This window comes from Haemaphysalis longicornis, unplaced genomic scaffold (assembly GCF_048455015.1).
Source record: "Haemaphysalis longicornis isolate Haplotype H1 unplaced genomic scaffold, Haemaphysalis longicornis Haplotype H1 scaffold_9, whole genome shotgun sequence".
NCBI classification, from domain to species: domain Eukaryota; kingdom Metazoa; phylum Arthropoda; class Arachnida; order Ixodida; family Ixodidae; genus Haemaphysalis; species Haemaphysalis longicornis.
In genome coordinates, this window is record NW_027526460.1 from 100,918,790 (window position 1) to 100,937,253 (window position 18,464).

An 18,464-nucleotide genomic window follows, 5' to 3' on the forward strand; every position below is an offset into this window, starting at 1 on the left:
CCCACGCTGCTTAGCTACGTTGGCTACGTTTTGCGGTACCGAAACGGCCTTGCAAGATAAGAAAAACAGGGGGTGTGTTGCCTTGAGAAGAACAGCGGAGCAGACGACGCTCCCACAACAGATAGTTCTACGCGCGTGCGCGTACCGTGATAAGGCGCTGACATGCCGATCGGTCGTCCCTCCCGCTATATTATTAAAAATTTGGGAGACTGTACAACCTACATGAAAAGACGTTTTCGTTTGTTCTATCCCCTTCAACTGCTGCTAAACGGGGAAGTAAACCGATGAGCGAGCAGCTCTAAAACAAAGACCACTCCACTGAATGCACAAAAAGCAGCGTAGAGGTAAAAGATGGATGCCGTGTCTCTCAACTTGAGGTCTTGCTCCTCTTCAATGACGACGCAGCGGTCAAGCGAAGGTATGGTCGACAATTGCACATGCTCCGAAATACCATTCTCCCGCAAGATTGTTGCACTGTAAACAGATACAGCGCATTGCACACCAGTCCGAAATCGCTCTGTTATAGTCTCAACAGGTACCGTAGCTTTCTATCGCCACAAAAGAATCACGCGCAGTGAAAACCAAGAAAACAATACCATAAAGTTTGGCACTGTGACAGGATGATGGTCATACTTATCACAGAGCAATTGTGCATTCCCCCCGATTTTTTCAACGAAGAGATCAATGACAAGCCTTCCTTTCTAATGCAAGTGTTCTGCCGCTTTTTTACCATGTTTGCCCCTGCTATTCAAATCATTTTTGCTTCGCTCCCAGGTGGGAATAACAGCTAAAATAATATTACCGCATTTATAAGGAGCCACATTTAAATTAAACCATTGCAAACAAGTAAGAAATTGCGAAAATCCTTATATGGTGCTGGTAAGTAAGAATGAAAATACTCACATTTTTTCTATGCCGTATCGAACATTCTGGTTCAAATACCGGTTGATGTATGATACAAACATCCAGTTGCTTAGGTCCTGCGTGCCGAAGTAATACTCCCCGACTTGTGTTCTCTTGCAGAATTTCGATCCCTGACAGAAAACATAAGAGAATTTAAGCTTAATTTTGCGATTTGGCCTTCGTCAGTTTTGACTTCTGAAGAAAACCCTACGCAAGAAGAAAAAAATATTTCAGTCGAAGACCTCCGTTAGGGTCTCTTTCCGTTGCTCTCGGTAAAAACGTGCGCACGGCTCCCTCAGTCGTAGTTTTACTGAGAGGGCCTGCGAACTCCTCTTTGTGTGTACTGCTCCAAAAATCCGTTAGCACTTACCTCTACTTATCAATTACGCAGCAACCGGCCACCGAAATACAAGCGTATTCTGAGTTTGCCGCGTTCTGAGACAAAGGACACCTCCTGTCGTGGTAGCCAATTGTTCAGGTACTCCGGTTCAGCTACTTGTGACGTATCTCGTTGCGAATTTAAAGGCCTGGCGCTCGTGTCCCGCAAAAGCAAATGCGGGCCTTGTTTTGTTGTCGAATCTGGGCCACACCCGTGCATTCGGTATAGCCCCCTCAGACAGTGCCAGCATTCCAACCGTTCAATGCCGTATTTGTATGTGTTAGAATGTTCCTAGTTTACCTTTGAAACGGAATGATTTCCCGCGCTCCTCCGCCCCATTTCATTTTAGTATTTTGGGAACCTTCTGTAAAGCAGTGCGTTTGAATGATTACAATAAAATTTTACAACAGCCGAATCGACTATATTGGGAGATCCGCAAAATTCGTGAAACGTTTATATTCGCTCTGGTAGGCACACAACCATGTAGACTGTCCGAGCTCAGGCTTCGGGTAGCAGCCTGGTAGCAGCCTGGCTTCGGGTAACTTCGCCCCGTTGCAGTGCATGTGCGAGCGACGACGAATCGTATAGTAGCAGTGAAATAGCAAATATCCTGATTCATCGGACCCCTTTTGCCGTACGCTTTTATAAATTACAAAGAGCGCTTATTTGCCCGTTTCTTAAGAACTGAGTAACTCAATATTCAAGTCTGAACCCCTCTCACACCCTGTGTACCAGGTGAAAACACGCCTAACAAAGGTAGGAGATAGTACGCTCGCCGACCATGTAACCCGGAAGTCTACAAGACGGATCATTGTGAATGTACCGCAGTGCCTACCTGTGCATGCTACTATAAAGAAGGTGAGACAGGTAAGCGTTCATAGAGGCATTACACAAAATCTTTGGAAGACTACCATGTATTTAGATAGCGCAGACGGCAGCAGTTGGAAGTCCAAAGCAGAACCTTTTGTTTTGAGCTGAATATAAAAAGGGCTAGTCATACCATCATTAACAATATAACCTATGGCACAATGCGCTATTGTGCAGTTAGGAACTATGCTGCCATACCAAATTTGAATCTTTTTCCATACCAACACGAATTTATATTTACCATGGTGTCGGGTGAAGTTCACAAGGAGTATTGTTCCTATGTGTATTCGCAAAAAGTGGGCGCGTACTGGAGGGCAATCCTTTTTCTACCATGCACCCGGAGTACTTTTCAAAGAAAAAACGCCACGCGCGGCTTGTCATTGAGACAGTGGCTCAATCGGCAATTTTAAAAGTTCATGTGCCACTTTTAATTTGTTTCTAATGAGTAATGCAAAGTTAAAGAGGTTGGTAATCAACGCATTCAGAAGCTGCACAGTTAGAAACCAACCCTTAAACACTACATTCCACAAGATGTGGCAAGGGAAATGTAATGTTATCTTTTCACCCTACCGCCACGCTGCTCGTGATTTTTAATTAGCCGTGATAACAAGGACATCGAATGTTTAGCTGACCTGCTTGCATTTTTCTGAAGTGCAGCGAACAGCTTAGGTATTTTTATGTGCGATCCAAAAAGAAGTTCAATGAAACGATCCTCTAACATCCGATTTAAGATCGCGGAAATTACTGGTTCCGGAAAGAAAATCATCAGCTCCTTTGGAAAGCCACCCACTAGGCTACAATTCTACTAGATCATATACCTCTTTAAGATTACATTTAGAAACTCCAATTGTCGAGGTTTAAAGCGTCCAAGCTACACATGTCTTATTAGTCGTTTCGTAGGGTAGTGTTCCGGAATATTTTTGTCACCTGGGGACAATTTACCTTCCACCGAAATCTAAACACACGGGAGTTCTCGCTTTCGGCCTCCATCTAAAGAACAGCTACCCACAACTGGAAGCGAACCCGCGTCCTTTGGTATCAGCACCTCAACGCCTTAGCCACTGAGCCCCCACGGCAAGGGGCTGTAAAAATTATCACTATCGACATTTTTATACCCCGTAAATACGAAAACGGGTCGCAATGACAGTTATTTCACCGTATTCTGATTTACTGCGTAGTGGCAGGTCTCCTGAAGATGTTTTCGTTCCTCTCTACAGTTTGTCTTATTTCATGGCGAACAAGATAAGTGATTTTATCGAATTAAACTACATCCTTACCTCATTTTGTGAAACCATCTTTGCATGTAACACGACCGCTCTTTCTTGGGCAATTTCAATAAGCATTTCGTCCGAATACCGAAACAGACCGTAGATATCAGTTTTGTCACGGCGAATCATTCTCCATACAGCGCGTTCGGCGGCACCCTTGCTGGCCTGCGCCAAATATAAAAGAGAAACATAAAATATATAAGCTTTCAGAAGTACGGCACATCTTGTAATGCAAATGTAATACAGCGAGTATGAGAATACTAAACCGCTGCAGTTTGGACATCGCGAAAATTTGGCGTAACAACCCTGTATAAATTGAGTTATTTCCCGCCTGTCTTGTTCACATTTCATATTAGGAAGATTAAGTATGTCTACTCGGCTTGGCCACTACTTTACAGGGTCAATGTCATGAATAGGACGCTTCTTTGAGAAAAATGCTCCACTCTAAAAGCACTGCAATTGACCTTGCATGCTCATATTTTTCACAAGGAGCATCAACCCTGTCTCTAAAATAACATGCAAGACAAAACCATTCGGGCCAATGGGAACAAGAACCGCAGTGCTTCGGTGTTCCTTAGTAAGTATGTGTGCATGTCCTTGTAGTCAATAGTCAGAGCCACTCAGTCTCCCCGTAAACATTTTGGACATAGAGTGGCTAAGCATCTGCATGCCGTCTCTTTTTTACTGGTGCTTAACGGTATATCAGTGCGCGGACTACGTCAGGTCCCTGTGACTTGTTGGTGCGATCGTTCCCTAAGCAGGCTCACTATACGCCTCGAGATTCGCGATCGCTGCGCCGCCTGCCGCCACTTCTCCGCGGCGTTTGCGGGATTAGCGCTGCGTGGCTGATAGGTGGTCATGCAGTGTTTTGGTTCTCTTTCGCTTCTCTTTGCCTTTCCGTGCACTAAGCAACTTGTTATGGTGGCGTCTGTAAGCTAACTGCACGTTTAGGGCACTTAAAAAAAAACAGCTGCGCCTTGGTAGAGCGCTCTAACGCCAACAAGAGCTGCCCGGGGAGGCGGTTCTGCGCGCTTCTTGGTCGCTCTTGCGGGCGTCGGCGACGGCAGCAGCATATCACCGCTGTCACCTTCGAACACGTCAGCACAAGTGAATTCTATTTATTGTCGCCTCGTTTAGACCTGATATTGGCACTGTAAGAGGTTGGTTCGTTTTGCAGCGCAGACAACAAATGCGGCTTTGCTTCGAATATGTACGTCCTAGAAAAATATGTTTCGGGGTGTGATAACCTAATAGCTGACAAAAACTTGTGCCTTTTATGGGAGTATAAGCCACGCGAAAATGTTAAGTACACTAAAAGGCTGTGCATTGTCAGATATGTGCCCACTCATGGTCTGCAAGTCAGGAATAAATAGAATAGTCGTACTGGAAGAAAAAAAAAACCGAGTGCAGCCTCTGAAATGCTAAAGACGTTTGTTTGAGCAACGTAGTATTCACCAGACCAACTAGATCCGAAATGCACTATTTCGCTAGACAAGGGGGGGGGGGTGAGGAGGAGGACGCTCACCATCGTTGTTTACAAATGCGGAGCGAAATCAACGAATGAACGTTTTAGTAATCACACACACAAGCTGCGTGTTCACTTTTCTGATGACTCGGCGGACGCATTTTTTGAAGAATACAGGGTAGGCAGTTCACAAGCGATACGAGGTGTCGTTGGAAGAGTTGATTGATTGATTGCAGGGTTTAACGCGCCGACGAAACGGAGACGATGAGGCACGCCGTAGTGGAGGGCTTCGGATTAATTTTCACCACCTGGAGATCTTTAACGTGCGCCCAAATCTCGTACGCACGGGCTCGTTGGAAGAGTCTCGTATCTGATAAGGGTCTCTGATTTCGGTTTATGCTAGATTCTGCAGTCTCCCTGTGTCATATGATGATATGTTTCGAAGAAGAGTTTGGTCACGGACGCGGATTACTCTATAAGCCCATCTTCGCGCTTCTGTGGAGGATAAATGTATCAGATGAATCTTTGCGAGCGCTCACCTCGGGACAAGACGACACAGCATTAAATTTGTCGTCGTGTGCTGACTCCGGAGTGTAATTTTGCATTATCCATCGTACTTCTTTGGTACAATGTTTGTGAAATTTATGCCGCATTGGCTTGTTCATGGTACTGATCAATATCTGATATGTGATACTGGCAGGCGTAACTTGCGTGCTGTCAGGTATGAGTGCTCCGCTGGATTTTCTAAGTGCACAAAGTCGATTTACATCATAGTGTGTATGGCCGCTACATGACCATCAGAGGAAACACTGCTTACGGAGACACTGCCACTAAATTTCAGGGCAGCGGAATTGCAATCAGCTGCATGCAAATGCTGGCTTCGGGACGCCGGCCTGTGACACACGCCCGGCGCTCACATACATCTCACTAAGATCGCGTCATAAACGTTTATACTCTCGTGAACACACCACGCTTGCAAACAGAGTGCCTGCTCTACGTTATTCGGTATTTTGAACGCGGACAAACGGTAAATCGCTGTCTTGAACGAGCCCCAAAAGCAACGGCGACAGGGGGGAGCGGGCCGGGGACTCCCGCGCCTGCTTTCGAAACGGGCCGCTAGGGGGATTTCAGTGGCGCCCCTACAGGCCGCGCTCGAGGCGTATAGAATAAATCTGACAAATTTCATTGAGGCTTGAGGAATGCCAATAAATCAGAAAATTTCTTATCTCAAGCTGACCTGGAGAGTACAAATATGTTACTTGCGACTTTTTGAGTCTTCTGCGACAAAATGTACTTTACAGTTACATTGGGTGACTCCCATAAACTACCGGTAAGGCAAAGTATTAACACCTGAAGCTGACTAGAGATCACAATTGTCACCCGCAACATTTTAAGCAATGAAAAAAACGCCCTACACAGCTCAAAAGGATATGCATATAAGATAATTAAAGGGTTGTCCCCAAATAAAACATGCCGTTTCCAACCGTCTTATTGCATGTAAAATGTAAAAATTCCCCAATTCTGAGCGTGGTACTTGGTACTAAAGTTGTGAATACTTCACATCATTTCCTGGGTTATCCCTAACATGACTTCAAGGTAAAAGCTTTAGGGATGACGCAATAAAGACAGACACAATATTCACTTCTTGTAATGTTGTTTTTGCCCTTTCTGCAATCTGCGGTACCCTTGTGCTCCCGTTGGAGCGCCATTTTCAGCTCCACCGCCACCACCTTTTTCCTCATCTTCGGGAGTGACTTATTACCTGGTGACACATGCAACTTTACGTCTGTATGAATAATGACAACTCATTTTTATGCTTTAAATAATCACCTTAATAAAAGCCAGAATTAGCTCTTTATATGTCCGACTTTATATACGGCTCAATTAGCTAAATCATTAAATCATCCCTCCAACCTCGCTTAAACTTTTTAGGCGTCCCGAGGCTCCCCGCGTCCTTGAAGTGCAAGCCCTTCTGCAAACCATTCTGACGTTTCGGCCGTGGTAGCGGCTTTGCGTCAGAACCTAAACGTCGTTGTGTTTTTCAGTGTGAATATTCAGAAGTTTAATTAACCTAATATCCAGGGAACTCTTAGCGTCAGGCATGTACTTCGAAGGCGTGGGTTCGGTCACCCATCTGGACGCCTGCTTTGAAGACGAGTCTTTCTTGGGCTACTTAAACGCAAACATTTTTGTTGGTATCTTTGCCCGCCTGCCTGTATGTATTTATGTATGTATTTATCTATGTATGTATGTATGTATGTATGTATGTATGTATGTATGTATGTATGTATGTATGTATGTATGTATGTATGTATGTATGTATGTATGTATGTATGTATGTAGGTATGTATGTATGTATGTATTCCAGCTGTCCGGCCAACAGTTGCCAGAATTCTTAAACGAGGTGTTTACTCAGGCAAAGCACACCTAGGTTACTCAATCTGATGGCAGTTTCCATGTTGCCAACATAGAGTACAGAACAAAACAATTGGAATATATGAGGCAAGACATAAATACATAAGTGGCATTCGCTTTGTTGTTTTATTTCAAAAGGCGTGGCTGGCTTTTTTTTGTGGTAGAAAATAAAAATCAGGCCACGACAAAAAGTATTTGGCCTCAAAACACAACAAGCACTTGCAGCGCTTCACTCGTGGCAGTGTTCCAAGTTGAAAAGCAACTAAAGGTTCCAGTAGGCGGCCCGAGCAGTGGAACGTGCAGAATTGCATTAACTTAAGAAAACCTACACTGTATTTATCGTGAGATGAGCGAAAAAAGAGTTCAAGAGTGTGAGATGTTGGTGGGAAAGATATAGAGAGGCAGTTTAACGTGGCAGTTGCGACGGAAGCCTATTGTCTTTCGAGGATATTTGCAGTGAAGTGAACAGATACGTGGCCATTTCCTCTGCACTTCCTTTCCAAACAAACAATGCAACTTCGCTATTGAGAACATCAATTTTGAAAATCACAATGTTCACATTTGCAATCTTTGGCTTTGGCTTTGGCTATGCAATGCTGGCTTTCCTTTTTGTATTCCTTCATCGAACCCCTCCTTTTTTACCAGATAAACATACACATCTGCTTTTTGCATCACTCGTGAAGAGCGTTTCTGAAACATCGTCATGGCATTCGCATGTCATAGCGCTCTGCCTCTTTACTGATATTTCCAGCTTACGGAAATAACGCCACCAAAAACAATCCTGTATGGTAGCTGGCTCCATCGTGTAAGGCCATTACAACAGCCTCCGGCGAGACATGAGCAGAATTTCTTACTAAAAGTTGGTACTTTACAAAATGGTTTTTTTTTTCAGCCTTGCACATATTTAGCGCACAAAGCAGTATAAACTATGAGCGCTGTTTTGAAGCTTCTCATCAAAGTAATCCGTCTAACAGTACACATTAACATTGACTCTTCTATTACCTCCAGGTAGCGCGTGATTTCGGTTTCTTTGAGAATGTAAACCTTCAGGTAGGGTCTCGCAGCAACGTCAGACAGTGTGTCGATCTTCTCAAGCTCGGTCTTCACCATTAGGCAGGCCCTCATCTGACCCGCAAAGGCGTTCATCAGCACAACAATGGCGATCCACCACGTGGCGCTCAGGATCCGAAGAACGGCACCACGAGGCGGTCGGGTGGAAGCTGCAACAGTGATCAAGTTAGACAGAAGTTCATCTTAACTCTAGCATCCGGTATCTAGCAATAACGCAGGAGTTACTAACCAGTAACATGCATCCAAGCACGCATACACGAATACGAAAATACACTGCATACAAAGAAGAAAATTATCTGAAAATGCTTCTGACGCACGGCCAGTGATCCAGCAGTAGCATGCCTACGTGGTCTGGAATGTATGTGGAATAAATCGGACCCAATCTCATATCAAGCGGTGCGCCATTTTGCTTGCGTGTATACTTATACCAGCGTTGCAGTTCCAGGACGCCAAATCTCCATGGGTACACTAAGACCACGTGTTTCTTCTCAAAGCGATTATATATGAGGAGGTAGCAATGGGTTGACTTCAGTACCTTTAGCCTAGCTTGTTTACATCCAGAAGATGGAATAGCCGCAAAAAAGCAAGAAAATTGGTGCGTATTTATGACACACATCCGTACTTCAGGCGTGGTTTCTTCAACAAACAATTCTTGATTAGTACGCCCGCCCAGGTTTTGTTGTTTGGGGTAACATTACTTTCTCTGTGCTCTGGCATTACTTGCGTTCAATTGCGACGTGACTTTTAGCTTTTTGCGTGTTGATGCCTATGTATCCTGCAGATGGCATGGCAACCTGCACCGAAAAATAATATACGCCCTGAAGGTTGTAAATCACTCTCTTCCACTAACAGCCCTCACCCTAGCAAAAAAAAAAACGCACGGAAAGAAACCTCTATGCTGTTTCGTAGCAAAAATGCAAGAACACAGCCTCCTGAAGGGTGTTTTATCGTTAATTAAACCTTTTCAAACGTTGTTATCTTTGTTTTTTATAGGATGTGACGGTGTAAATTATAGGTAAAAAAGGGGTAAATCGTTTACAGTGTGTGTACGCCTGTGCAGCCACGTGAAGGATCCAAGTTTCTCCTTTTGTTGCTGGGTCTTTCCTGACCTATATGTGTGTTCATGCCTAAAACCTTGTTACAAAACTATCTTTGGGCCAATGTATGACATTGATGAAATAAACGAACAAATAAATCAAAATAAATCAAGAAATACAAAATTCACTTTTAAATAAGTGCTTTTTGAGACTGGCGCAATTTTGTTAGATATTCCTTCTTTCAGGGCGAATTTTTTCAGCCACATTTTCTAGAAGTTTAACGGAACACTTGATTTTTGCATGCCCTACAAATGCTCGTTATCTCGGTCTATTTTGCACCAGGTAGACAGCTTTCGTAATGGTTGCCATATTCCTTGTTAACAGAAGAGCTGTTTAGGCTGAGCTTTGTCCGTCTGTCACACCAAAAAACGTCGAAGCCTCAAGAAAAAAAAATGTGTTTAGGGAGGTCCCCGGAATAGACCAGGGGATTTTTATGTCCTAAACACAGCAACCTAACCACTAGCCCCCTCTCCCTCCCCCCTCCCCCCTTCATCCTCCGCCCCCTTCAAAGGCCCGGGAGGGTACGGGGTTAGAAGCAGCGGAGAACAGTAACATTTCGTCCGTATTAGGAAGAAAAAAAACGCATCCCGTGGTTGCAATCGCACTTTTGTCCCTCGAGCCATGAAGCTGGCGTCTATCCAATTGAGATATCATCGCATTTTGGGCACACAGCACTTCTTTTGGGTTCGCAGCGCGGCCGTTGCCTTTGGACTTGGCCGTGGGTTCCAGCGCGTGCCAACTGTCCACTTTGGGAGAGATTTGAAAGAGTGCGGGCGAAACGATCCGGGCCTGCCAGTCATGAAGAACAGTCTACCGGAAGTTCGGAAATAGATTTGATGTGCAACAGCTGGCTCTCCGACAAAGGCAGAGGAACCGCAGCTCTGCTGCTTCTCGAGACCTGCACCGCTTGTGAAAGCTGCTACATTTTTTTTTTCTTTTGAATAAATGTGTGTTCAATCGCTTGATTTCCAGTATCCAGTTCCCGTCTTGGATGACTCATTTGTTCCAGATGCAAGCTCATGTGAGACACCTAAATCCTCCCGGGTGTCAAGTAATCGTTGGTATCAAAGAAGCAGCCCAAAAAGAACAGTTGGTTGATAACGACGTTATTCGCGCTATCTCATACAAAGATGGCTCAAAGATTGGTGGCAGCGGACGCCTAAAAAAGTGGCTTGGCGAGAAGATTGCGAAATTCCTCAAAATTAGGTTGTGTAGTTTTACGTACTGCAAACTCCGGGCGGTTTTCTAAGAATTTACCCAGAAGGATAAAAAATTTTAAAAAAATGTGCAGGTTCTGCACCAATGCTATTATTTCTTTCGTATGTAATACTTTATTGTACTATGCTGCTATCGCGGTAGGGCCATCTACTTATTTATTCCAAATCACCACCGAAAATACGTTCCTAAACAGGTATTCGTTGATTTAGCGTAGGGTTTAACGCGCCGACACAAAGCAGGCAATGAGGTGCGCCGTAGTGGAGGGCTCTAGATTAATTTTGGCCACCTGGCGATCTTTAACGTGCGCCGAAATATCGGACACACGGGCGTTTTCGCTTTTCGCCTCCATCAGAAAAGCGGCCACTGTGGCCGCCCGAATAGGCATTTCTACACAGAACAAAATCTTTGCACGCCAATAATTTTGTTCCCTGATAGTACTAGATGGGAAGACCAAAATTACCAGTTTATGGTTTATTAGGCGCACCAGTTATAACAACACGGTTTCTGTCGAATCCTCCACGTTCTTTGGAAAGTTGTTCTAATTAAAAAAAATTACGAATGTGCAGACATTCCAAGAGCTCTGACAACAGGCCTTTTTCCGATGGTGGATATAGGTATCAAGTAGTTGCCTGCAGACGAGGTAGAGAACATAAACAAAAACATTGATCAGTGACAAGTGTAGTTGTAGTACCATTGGAGGTATTTTTAAACGTTAAAGACGGCATGCGTAATGCAGTTTCTTTTCTTGTTAACGCAGGAGGATACGAGCTGTGTTGACTGTGTAAATTAGGTGGCGTGTGTGAAATAAATGGAAATGCTTGTGCATACGCAGCGGGGGTAGAATTTTTTAAGAGAAAATAAAATGGTTCAATGTTAATTTTTTGAGAAAAATTAAAAAAAATCAGGCCTATAATTTCAAACAAATACCGCAGCATAAATTGATGGGAGCCTCCTGATACAAAAGGTTTCACTTGCCCTAAATACGAACGTGAGGTTTGTTAGGGAGTTACCGCAAAGTTCCTTGGTAACCTATCAGGAAGAAAAGTATGGTGGACTAGGACCAAAAGGCCGCAATAAAATGCCAAATCCCGAGAAATAAAGAATGATATGCCGTATACAAAAAACTAGTAGATATTACCATCAAAACATTATATTAGGTAGATGTACCCAGATATTTCATACATTCACACACGAAAGCTATGTCACCGAATCGATGGAGTGTTTTGTTAACATAGAGACCTTCTTCTTTGGGTTGTTATTGCCTTTTTATATTCTATCCTATCATATCACCGCAGTAACTGTTTTGCTGTACAAACGTTACAGTAAACAGTGCCCTCTAGGCTGTCTGTTGCAAACTTGAGGCAGTGCAGTCAATATTTTCGAACATTTTTTATACCTTGCCAGCATTTAGTTGGAAAACGTTGTAGCCTTAGATGTATTACTACACTTTTACATGTGTGCATCCTTTTGATACTTCAAAACTCGCCCGCCAATAGTTTTTGAATATAAACAGATCAGGCTTTCGTTATAAATTTTACCACTAGTGAATCCTTGCCACACTCCCTACGAATTACTCGGTGTCTACTACGGATTCAGTAGGCACCGAGTAAAAAATCAAAATGTATCGAAGGTGCAATCAAAGGCAAAACAAAAATCAGAAGTTATACGTATACTTCCTTATTTTTGCTATAAAGATCAATCTCTTTGGGCCTCATAAAAATCGGATTTTGTAACGCACCTTCACAAAGCATATTTTCGAAGAGCATCCACAAGTAGGAGCTGCAAGCGTTGGTCACTCTGGTAGGCGTTTCTCCTTGAATTTTGGCGCCAAAAATGTCCACCCAGGCAAACACTACACTGAGCAAAGCCATTGACAGCAGCAACAGTGCCCACACCTAGGAAGCAAAGAAATACGTAGTAAACAGAATTAGCTGACACCAGCTGTAAGTGGCATGCCCTTGAACACATTTGTTACTGCGAATTGAATAAATATTATGTAAGCTTAAAAAACGGCGTGTGTACGAGATTTCGGCGCACGTTAAAGATCCCCAGGTGGTCAAAAGTAATCCGAACCCCTACACTATGGCGCGCCTTATCGCCTGCGTTGCGTCGCCGCATTAAACCCTACAATCAATCAATATGTAAGTTTACGTCACACATTTACTATTCAACATTCAACATGTCTGGGCAAACATAACTAAGATGATAACTGAAAATTACCCTCGCAATAAGTGTGTCTACAATTTGAAGAGAAGCGACACCCGGAGGGAGTGCGGCAGACCGAAACAATGTCCTTCGAATTTCAATTTGAATTTGTTTACTTCATTTTGCGCTAGACAAAAAAAATTCATTTAATGCATAATATAGCATGAAATGTTATGCGTAAGCGAAAATATGTTATGTGTGTAGCAGCACGAAATAAGGCCGGAAAAGTTGTTTTCAAAAGGAAATGACGTCTCACTTTAAAATTTAGCTGGTCTTGAGCAGTCTTAGAACATCTTACCTTCAGGCTTCAAACCTGCAGCATTTTCGAACACTCACCTTTAGGAAGAGACGTCTTCCTTCCGAAGCGTCGGACATTTTGGTTTTGCGTTGGTCAGAGAGTGCAATTTTAAACTTCACAATACGACCCCAGACCGGACGAAGCTTCATTGAACACTTGAATACGTCTCTCTAGAGCGCATTGCCAGCGGAACGTTTAGGGCGCAGTCGAAAATGTAAAATACACTCCAAGTCCCCGACAGATGCACTTTAGGATAATCACGTTTCGTGCGCTCTTGAACTGAGTTTTTGGCAGTATTTAATTGTGGCCCTCCATTGGTGCGGAGAGCATTACTGGTAGAGATAATGCACGCTGCCTATGGAAAACGCCGAAGCGCCACGAGGGGTTTCAAGGACCATTGATGCTAAGGTATAATTCAGCCTCACGTCCGCCTGGGCCAACTGGACCTATTCACTGCAGCATTGTGTCGCATTGGTATCTGAAATGAGTTTTATAGGACTCATTTCCACTAAAGCTCCAGAATTTTGCAGGTAACTGACAGTAACATCCCCAATGGTCAGTAACATCCCCAATGGACAGTAACATCCCCAACCAGAATAGCGAGCGATCCCAGCCGGAACGCTTCGGAGCAAGCAGTAATTCGACGCATTTTGCAGTTTGCAGCCCATCGTACTCCGGTGACGTCACGTGGTCACGGACGGTCTTCAGCCTACCGCTTGCCCACGAGGAAACCCACAGCGTGGACGGAACGAGCTGATAGTCGGTGTCCACTTCGCTGTGTCACCGCCTACGCGCCGTCGCAGAACGTCACCTCCCGGAGGACATAAATTGGGCCGCAGGAAGCCGTCGCTCACCAGAATAGCGAGCGATCCCAGCCGGAACGCTTCGGAGCAAGCAGTAATTCGACGCATTTTGCAGTTTGCAGCCCATCGTACTCCGGTGACGTCACGTGGTCACGGACGGTCTTCAGCCTACCGCTTGCTCACGAGGAAACCCACAGCGTGGACGGAACGAGCTGATAGTCGGTGCCCACTTCGCTGTGTCACCGCCTACGCGCCGTCGCAGAACGTCACCTCCCGGAGGACATAACTTGGGCCGCAGGAAGCCGTCGCTCACCAGAATAGCGAGCGATCCCAGCCGGAACGCTTCGGAGCAAGCAGTAATTCGAACCATTTTGCAGGTTGGCAATTTCTTTCATTCTTTTAGGACTGTTTTTCCGGAGGCTTGGATCGCTCGCTGTTCAGTATGGTGGAAAAACCACCTGCATCGATCAAAGAACTGTACAAAATTGTCACAGATATGAATGAAAGCCTAAAGAAAGAAGTAGAGGAGATGAAGGCAAGCATGGGATACATGAATAAGACTTTTGAAGAGCTTCGAGCGACAAAGGATGAGCTAGCCGCATTAAAGAAGGAACATGCCGCCTTGAAGGTCGAAAAGGAGCAGTTGGCCGAGTCACTGGCTTGCGCACGAAACGATATCGTAGAACTGTAGCAATACAGCAGAAAATACAACATAGAAAGTAAGGGAGTCCCGCAAGGGAAAGACGAATCACTCGTGGAAGTTGTGCAGAAAATTGCTGAAAAGGTTGGCACAACAGTTGAACCGTCAGATATTGAACCGTCAGCACAACAGTTGAACCGTCAGATAACAGTTGAACCGTCAGATGCCAACCAAGAACAAAGACAGTAGTAACATCATTGTGAGGTTCGTGTCCCGAGGAGCAAGAGACAGGGTCCTGCAAGACGCCAAAAAGCATAGGCTTGCAGCGAATGACATTGGCTTCAGCGAAACTCACCCAGTGTTCATTAACAAACATCTGTGCCCCGAGTACAAAGCACTTCTCGGAATGGGTGTTGCAAAAAAGAAAGAGAAAAACTGGCGGTTTGTGTGGGAATCACAGTCGAAGATCTTGGCGCGAAGGACGGAAAACTCAAAGACAATTCACATAGCAAGCTCTGGTGACCTTTCTAAGATCGTGTAAACATCATGTCGCAGCAACTTGTAGCCTTACCCAACTCGTACTAACATGACCAATGCCTTTACATCTGCGAAGAATAGTCCAGAAACATATGCGCTGAACCTACTTCACTGTAATATTAGAAGTATCAACAAAAATTTCGATACATTACTCGCGTTACTATCGAAAACAAATGCTCAATACAGCGTTATTGCTTTGTCAGAGACTTGGCTAAGAAAGGATGAGTTTCTAAACCTCACAAACTACAAATTTGTTTCCTGTTCAAGGGAATCTGGTCCGAAAGGTGGGGGAGTGGCATTGTACATTTCGTCTACGGTAGAATATAAGAAGATAGAAACGCTAACAAGAACAAGTACCGGTGAAATTGACATGCTGTTTGTGGAACTTCAAAATAACCTCACAATCGGGGTAGTATACAGGCCACCTAATTCCAGAATACCGGTATTTTTGGAAATACTGGAGGACTTATTGCAATATCTTACGAATACACATAGCAAAGTAATTATCTGTGGGGATTTTAATATAAACACTAATGACAACCACAACACCAAGTATCAGCAATTACTCCTTTCTTATGGCTTTCACAACCACATTTCAAGCCCCACAAGGCTTACGCAAACGTCCTCATCCACTATAGATCATATCATTTCTAACCTAGAACTTGAAAAAGTTGATGCCGGTGTTATACAAGAAAATGTAACTGACCACTTCCCTATTCATATAACGGTGAACATTGATCGTTGGCAGTCAACGAAAAATACAGGACTTAATTTGCGGAGGTGGGACTACGCAAAAACGAAACAGCACCTCCAGGAAAAAGACTTCACCGCAACTTACGATAGCGACGTCGACAAGGCTTACAACAATTTTTTCGCAATGTTAGGATCAAGCTGCGTAAAGAGGCAATTCACTTCTCGAAGAGCAGAGTACTTCACAAACCCAATCTGCCCCTGGATGACCGATTCTATTCTAAAAGTTATCAGGAACAAAGATCACTGGTGTAACAAAATGAAGCAACACAAGAATAACGCTTATTACAAAGAGCAGTACAGGATTGCGCGCAACTTATCACTTGCGCTTATGCGCAAGCGTAAAAAACAATACTATAGCAACCTCATTCTAAAAGCAAACGGGAACTCGAAAGAGATCTGGCGAATAATTAACTATATTACGAAAAAGCAACAACCTTGTATTAAATTGCCCGATTCAGACATTTTAGGCTGTGACACTTCACGTCTACTTGAGATGTTTAACGAATTTTTCATCAATGTCGGGAACCAGTTTTCATCGAATAATAATAACGGAGAGCATAACCCAATTTTGCCCGCTCCAGTTCGAAATAGTTTTGCTTTCGAAGAAATTACAACGGAGGAAATTATACAAATAACAAAACAGATGCCAGGAAATAAAGCAGTCGGCCCTGATGAAATTACAGTGCATGTACTAAAAGAAAATATTGATATATTATGCCATCCTTTAAAAAGAATTTTTAACCAATCCTTTATAACAGGAACTTACCCGGAAGCACTTAAAACTGGGAGGGTAACACCAATATTTAAAGCAGATGACCCGAATAACGTCACAAATTACCGTCCCATAACAATATTGTCATGCATAAACATCCTGTTTGAAAAATTAATAGCTAAGAGAATGATAAGTTATATTCAAAAATATACTACTTTGAACCAAAATCAACACGGGTTTCGCAAAAAGTATTCTACAGCAACGGCCGTGCACTCAGTCACAGAAGTAATTTACAATGCCCTTAACAACAATAAATTCGCTTTAGGCATATTTTTAGATATAAAAAAAGCATTTGACTCTGTAAATCATGAAATTCTCCTCACTAAGTTAGAACGCTATGGGTTTCGAGGGCCAGCCATAAAATTTTTCAGAAGCTACTTAACTAATCGCCAACAATTTGTGCAGATAGCTCTAAACAAATCGTCAGTGAAATAAGTAACCAATGGAGTACCACAGGGCTCTGTTTTAGGACCAATACTCTTTTCCCTCTTCATTAATGATTACCCTAATTCCCTGTTTAAAGCGCAAGCCGTCTTATATGCAGACGACACCGCTCTCATAATTACACATCCGTCACTTACTGAAATTCAGTCACTCGGAAATAACGAACTACAGAATACACTTAATTGGTTCAATGCGAACAAGCTCTTGTTAAATATTACAAAAACGAAATTTATTTTGTTCTCCTCGAACCGTAAAAAAGGGCCGAAAGTGTGTTCCTTAAAAATTGGACGGATAAAAATCGATCAGGTTTACCAGTACAAATATTTGGGAATAACTCTAGACTCTTCACTTCATTGGGCACCACATATAGAGGAATTAAGTCGGAAATTAGCTTACGGATGTTACGCGCTAATTAATGGAAGAAAACATTTTAATAAAGAAAACTTACGTATAATCTATTTTAGTGTTTTTCATTGTCACTTAACCTATTGAATAGAGTCATGGGGATTCACCTATGCATCATATCTAGCACACATAAACATTCTTCAAAAAAGAGCCTTAAGAATCATGGCATCAGCTTCAAGGACTTCGCCCTCCGCACCAATTTTTGACGAACTTAGCATAATGCCTTTTAATCTAGTTCGTGACTATAAAACGGCCCTTCTTCTTAACAGAGTTCTGACTCTGAATACACCTTACCCGTCATCAGTTTTTTTATTGCCTCTGCGGGATACGCGACATGCGTGCCATAATAACCTCAATTTGTCAAAAGTGTATAATGTATATGGTCGTCGTCTAATATCTTTTATTGGGTCCAAAGTATGGAACCAGTTACCTTTGGATATTAAGTGTGTGCCAAATTTTGCACTATCATTAAAGAAATATCTTTTGTCCGAGTGTTATACTTCTGCTAACCCATAGAGTATTATTTGTCTGTAATTCTAAGCTATCCTGTCTTTATTATTGTTTGTTATCTGAGCTATCCTGAAGGGATTATGTACCAACACCATTTTGTAATGGGTCCGCACTAGCCTTGTCGGCTAAGGACCCAGATGCGTCATTCAAAGTTTTGTTATGTATCTTTTCTTGGAATAAAAAAAAGCATATTCTAACAATGATCTGCGTTTGATTTTATCATTGTGTAAATTTTTAATATTACGATAATAACGTAAAACATGCTCATTGAGTTGCTGTCTAAGTGACTCGACTTCCTTGGTGTGGTAGGCCATGTTGGCAGAAATGTGAATGATGTCCGATGAAAGACACGTGCGTGGTGGTGAGAGAAAAAAAATTGTAGCTACGTGCATCACCTGACGCACCACCTTATAT

At 43.3% G+C, this 18,464-nt stretch overlaps 1 protein-coding gene across 1 annotated transcript; it reads right to left on the reverse strand.

The window, feature by feature from the left end:
* Positions 1-899: 899 nt before the first annotated feature.
* Positions 900-12,554, reverse strand: LOC144153333 (uncharacterized). Its single transcript, XM_077684985.1, has 4 exons — positions 12,422-12,554; positions 8,300-8,517; positions 3,427-3,582; positions 900-1,034 (listed from the first exon to the last, which is right to left on the reverse strand). Exons 1-4 carry the CDS (start codon positions 12,552-12,554, stop codon positions 900-902), a joined length of 642 nt encoding a protein of 213 aa, XP_077541111.1.
* Positions 12,555-18,464: the final 5,910 nt, after the last annotated feature.

Coding starts and splice junctions, on each gene's coding strand:
- LOC144153333 (XM_077684985.1), bottom strand. CDS start 12,554: ATGGCTTTGCTCAGTGTAGTGTTTGCCTGGGTGGACATTTTTGGCGCC. Junction 8,518..12,421: donor CGAAAATATGCTTTGTGAAG/GTGCGTTACAAA, acceptor TCACTGTTGCAG/CTTCCACCCGACCGCCTCGT. Junction 3,583..8,299: donor AAATCACGCGCTACCTGGAG/GTAATAGAAGAG, acceptor TATTTGGCGCAG/GCCAGCAAGGGTGCCGCCGA.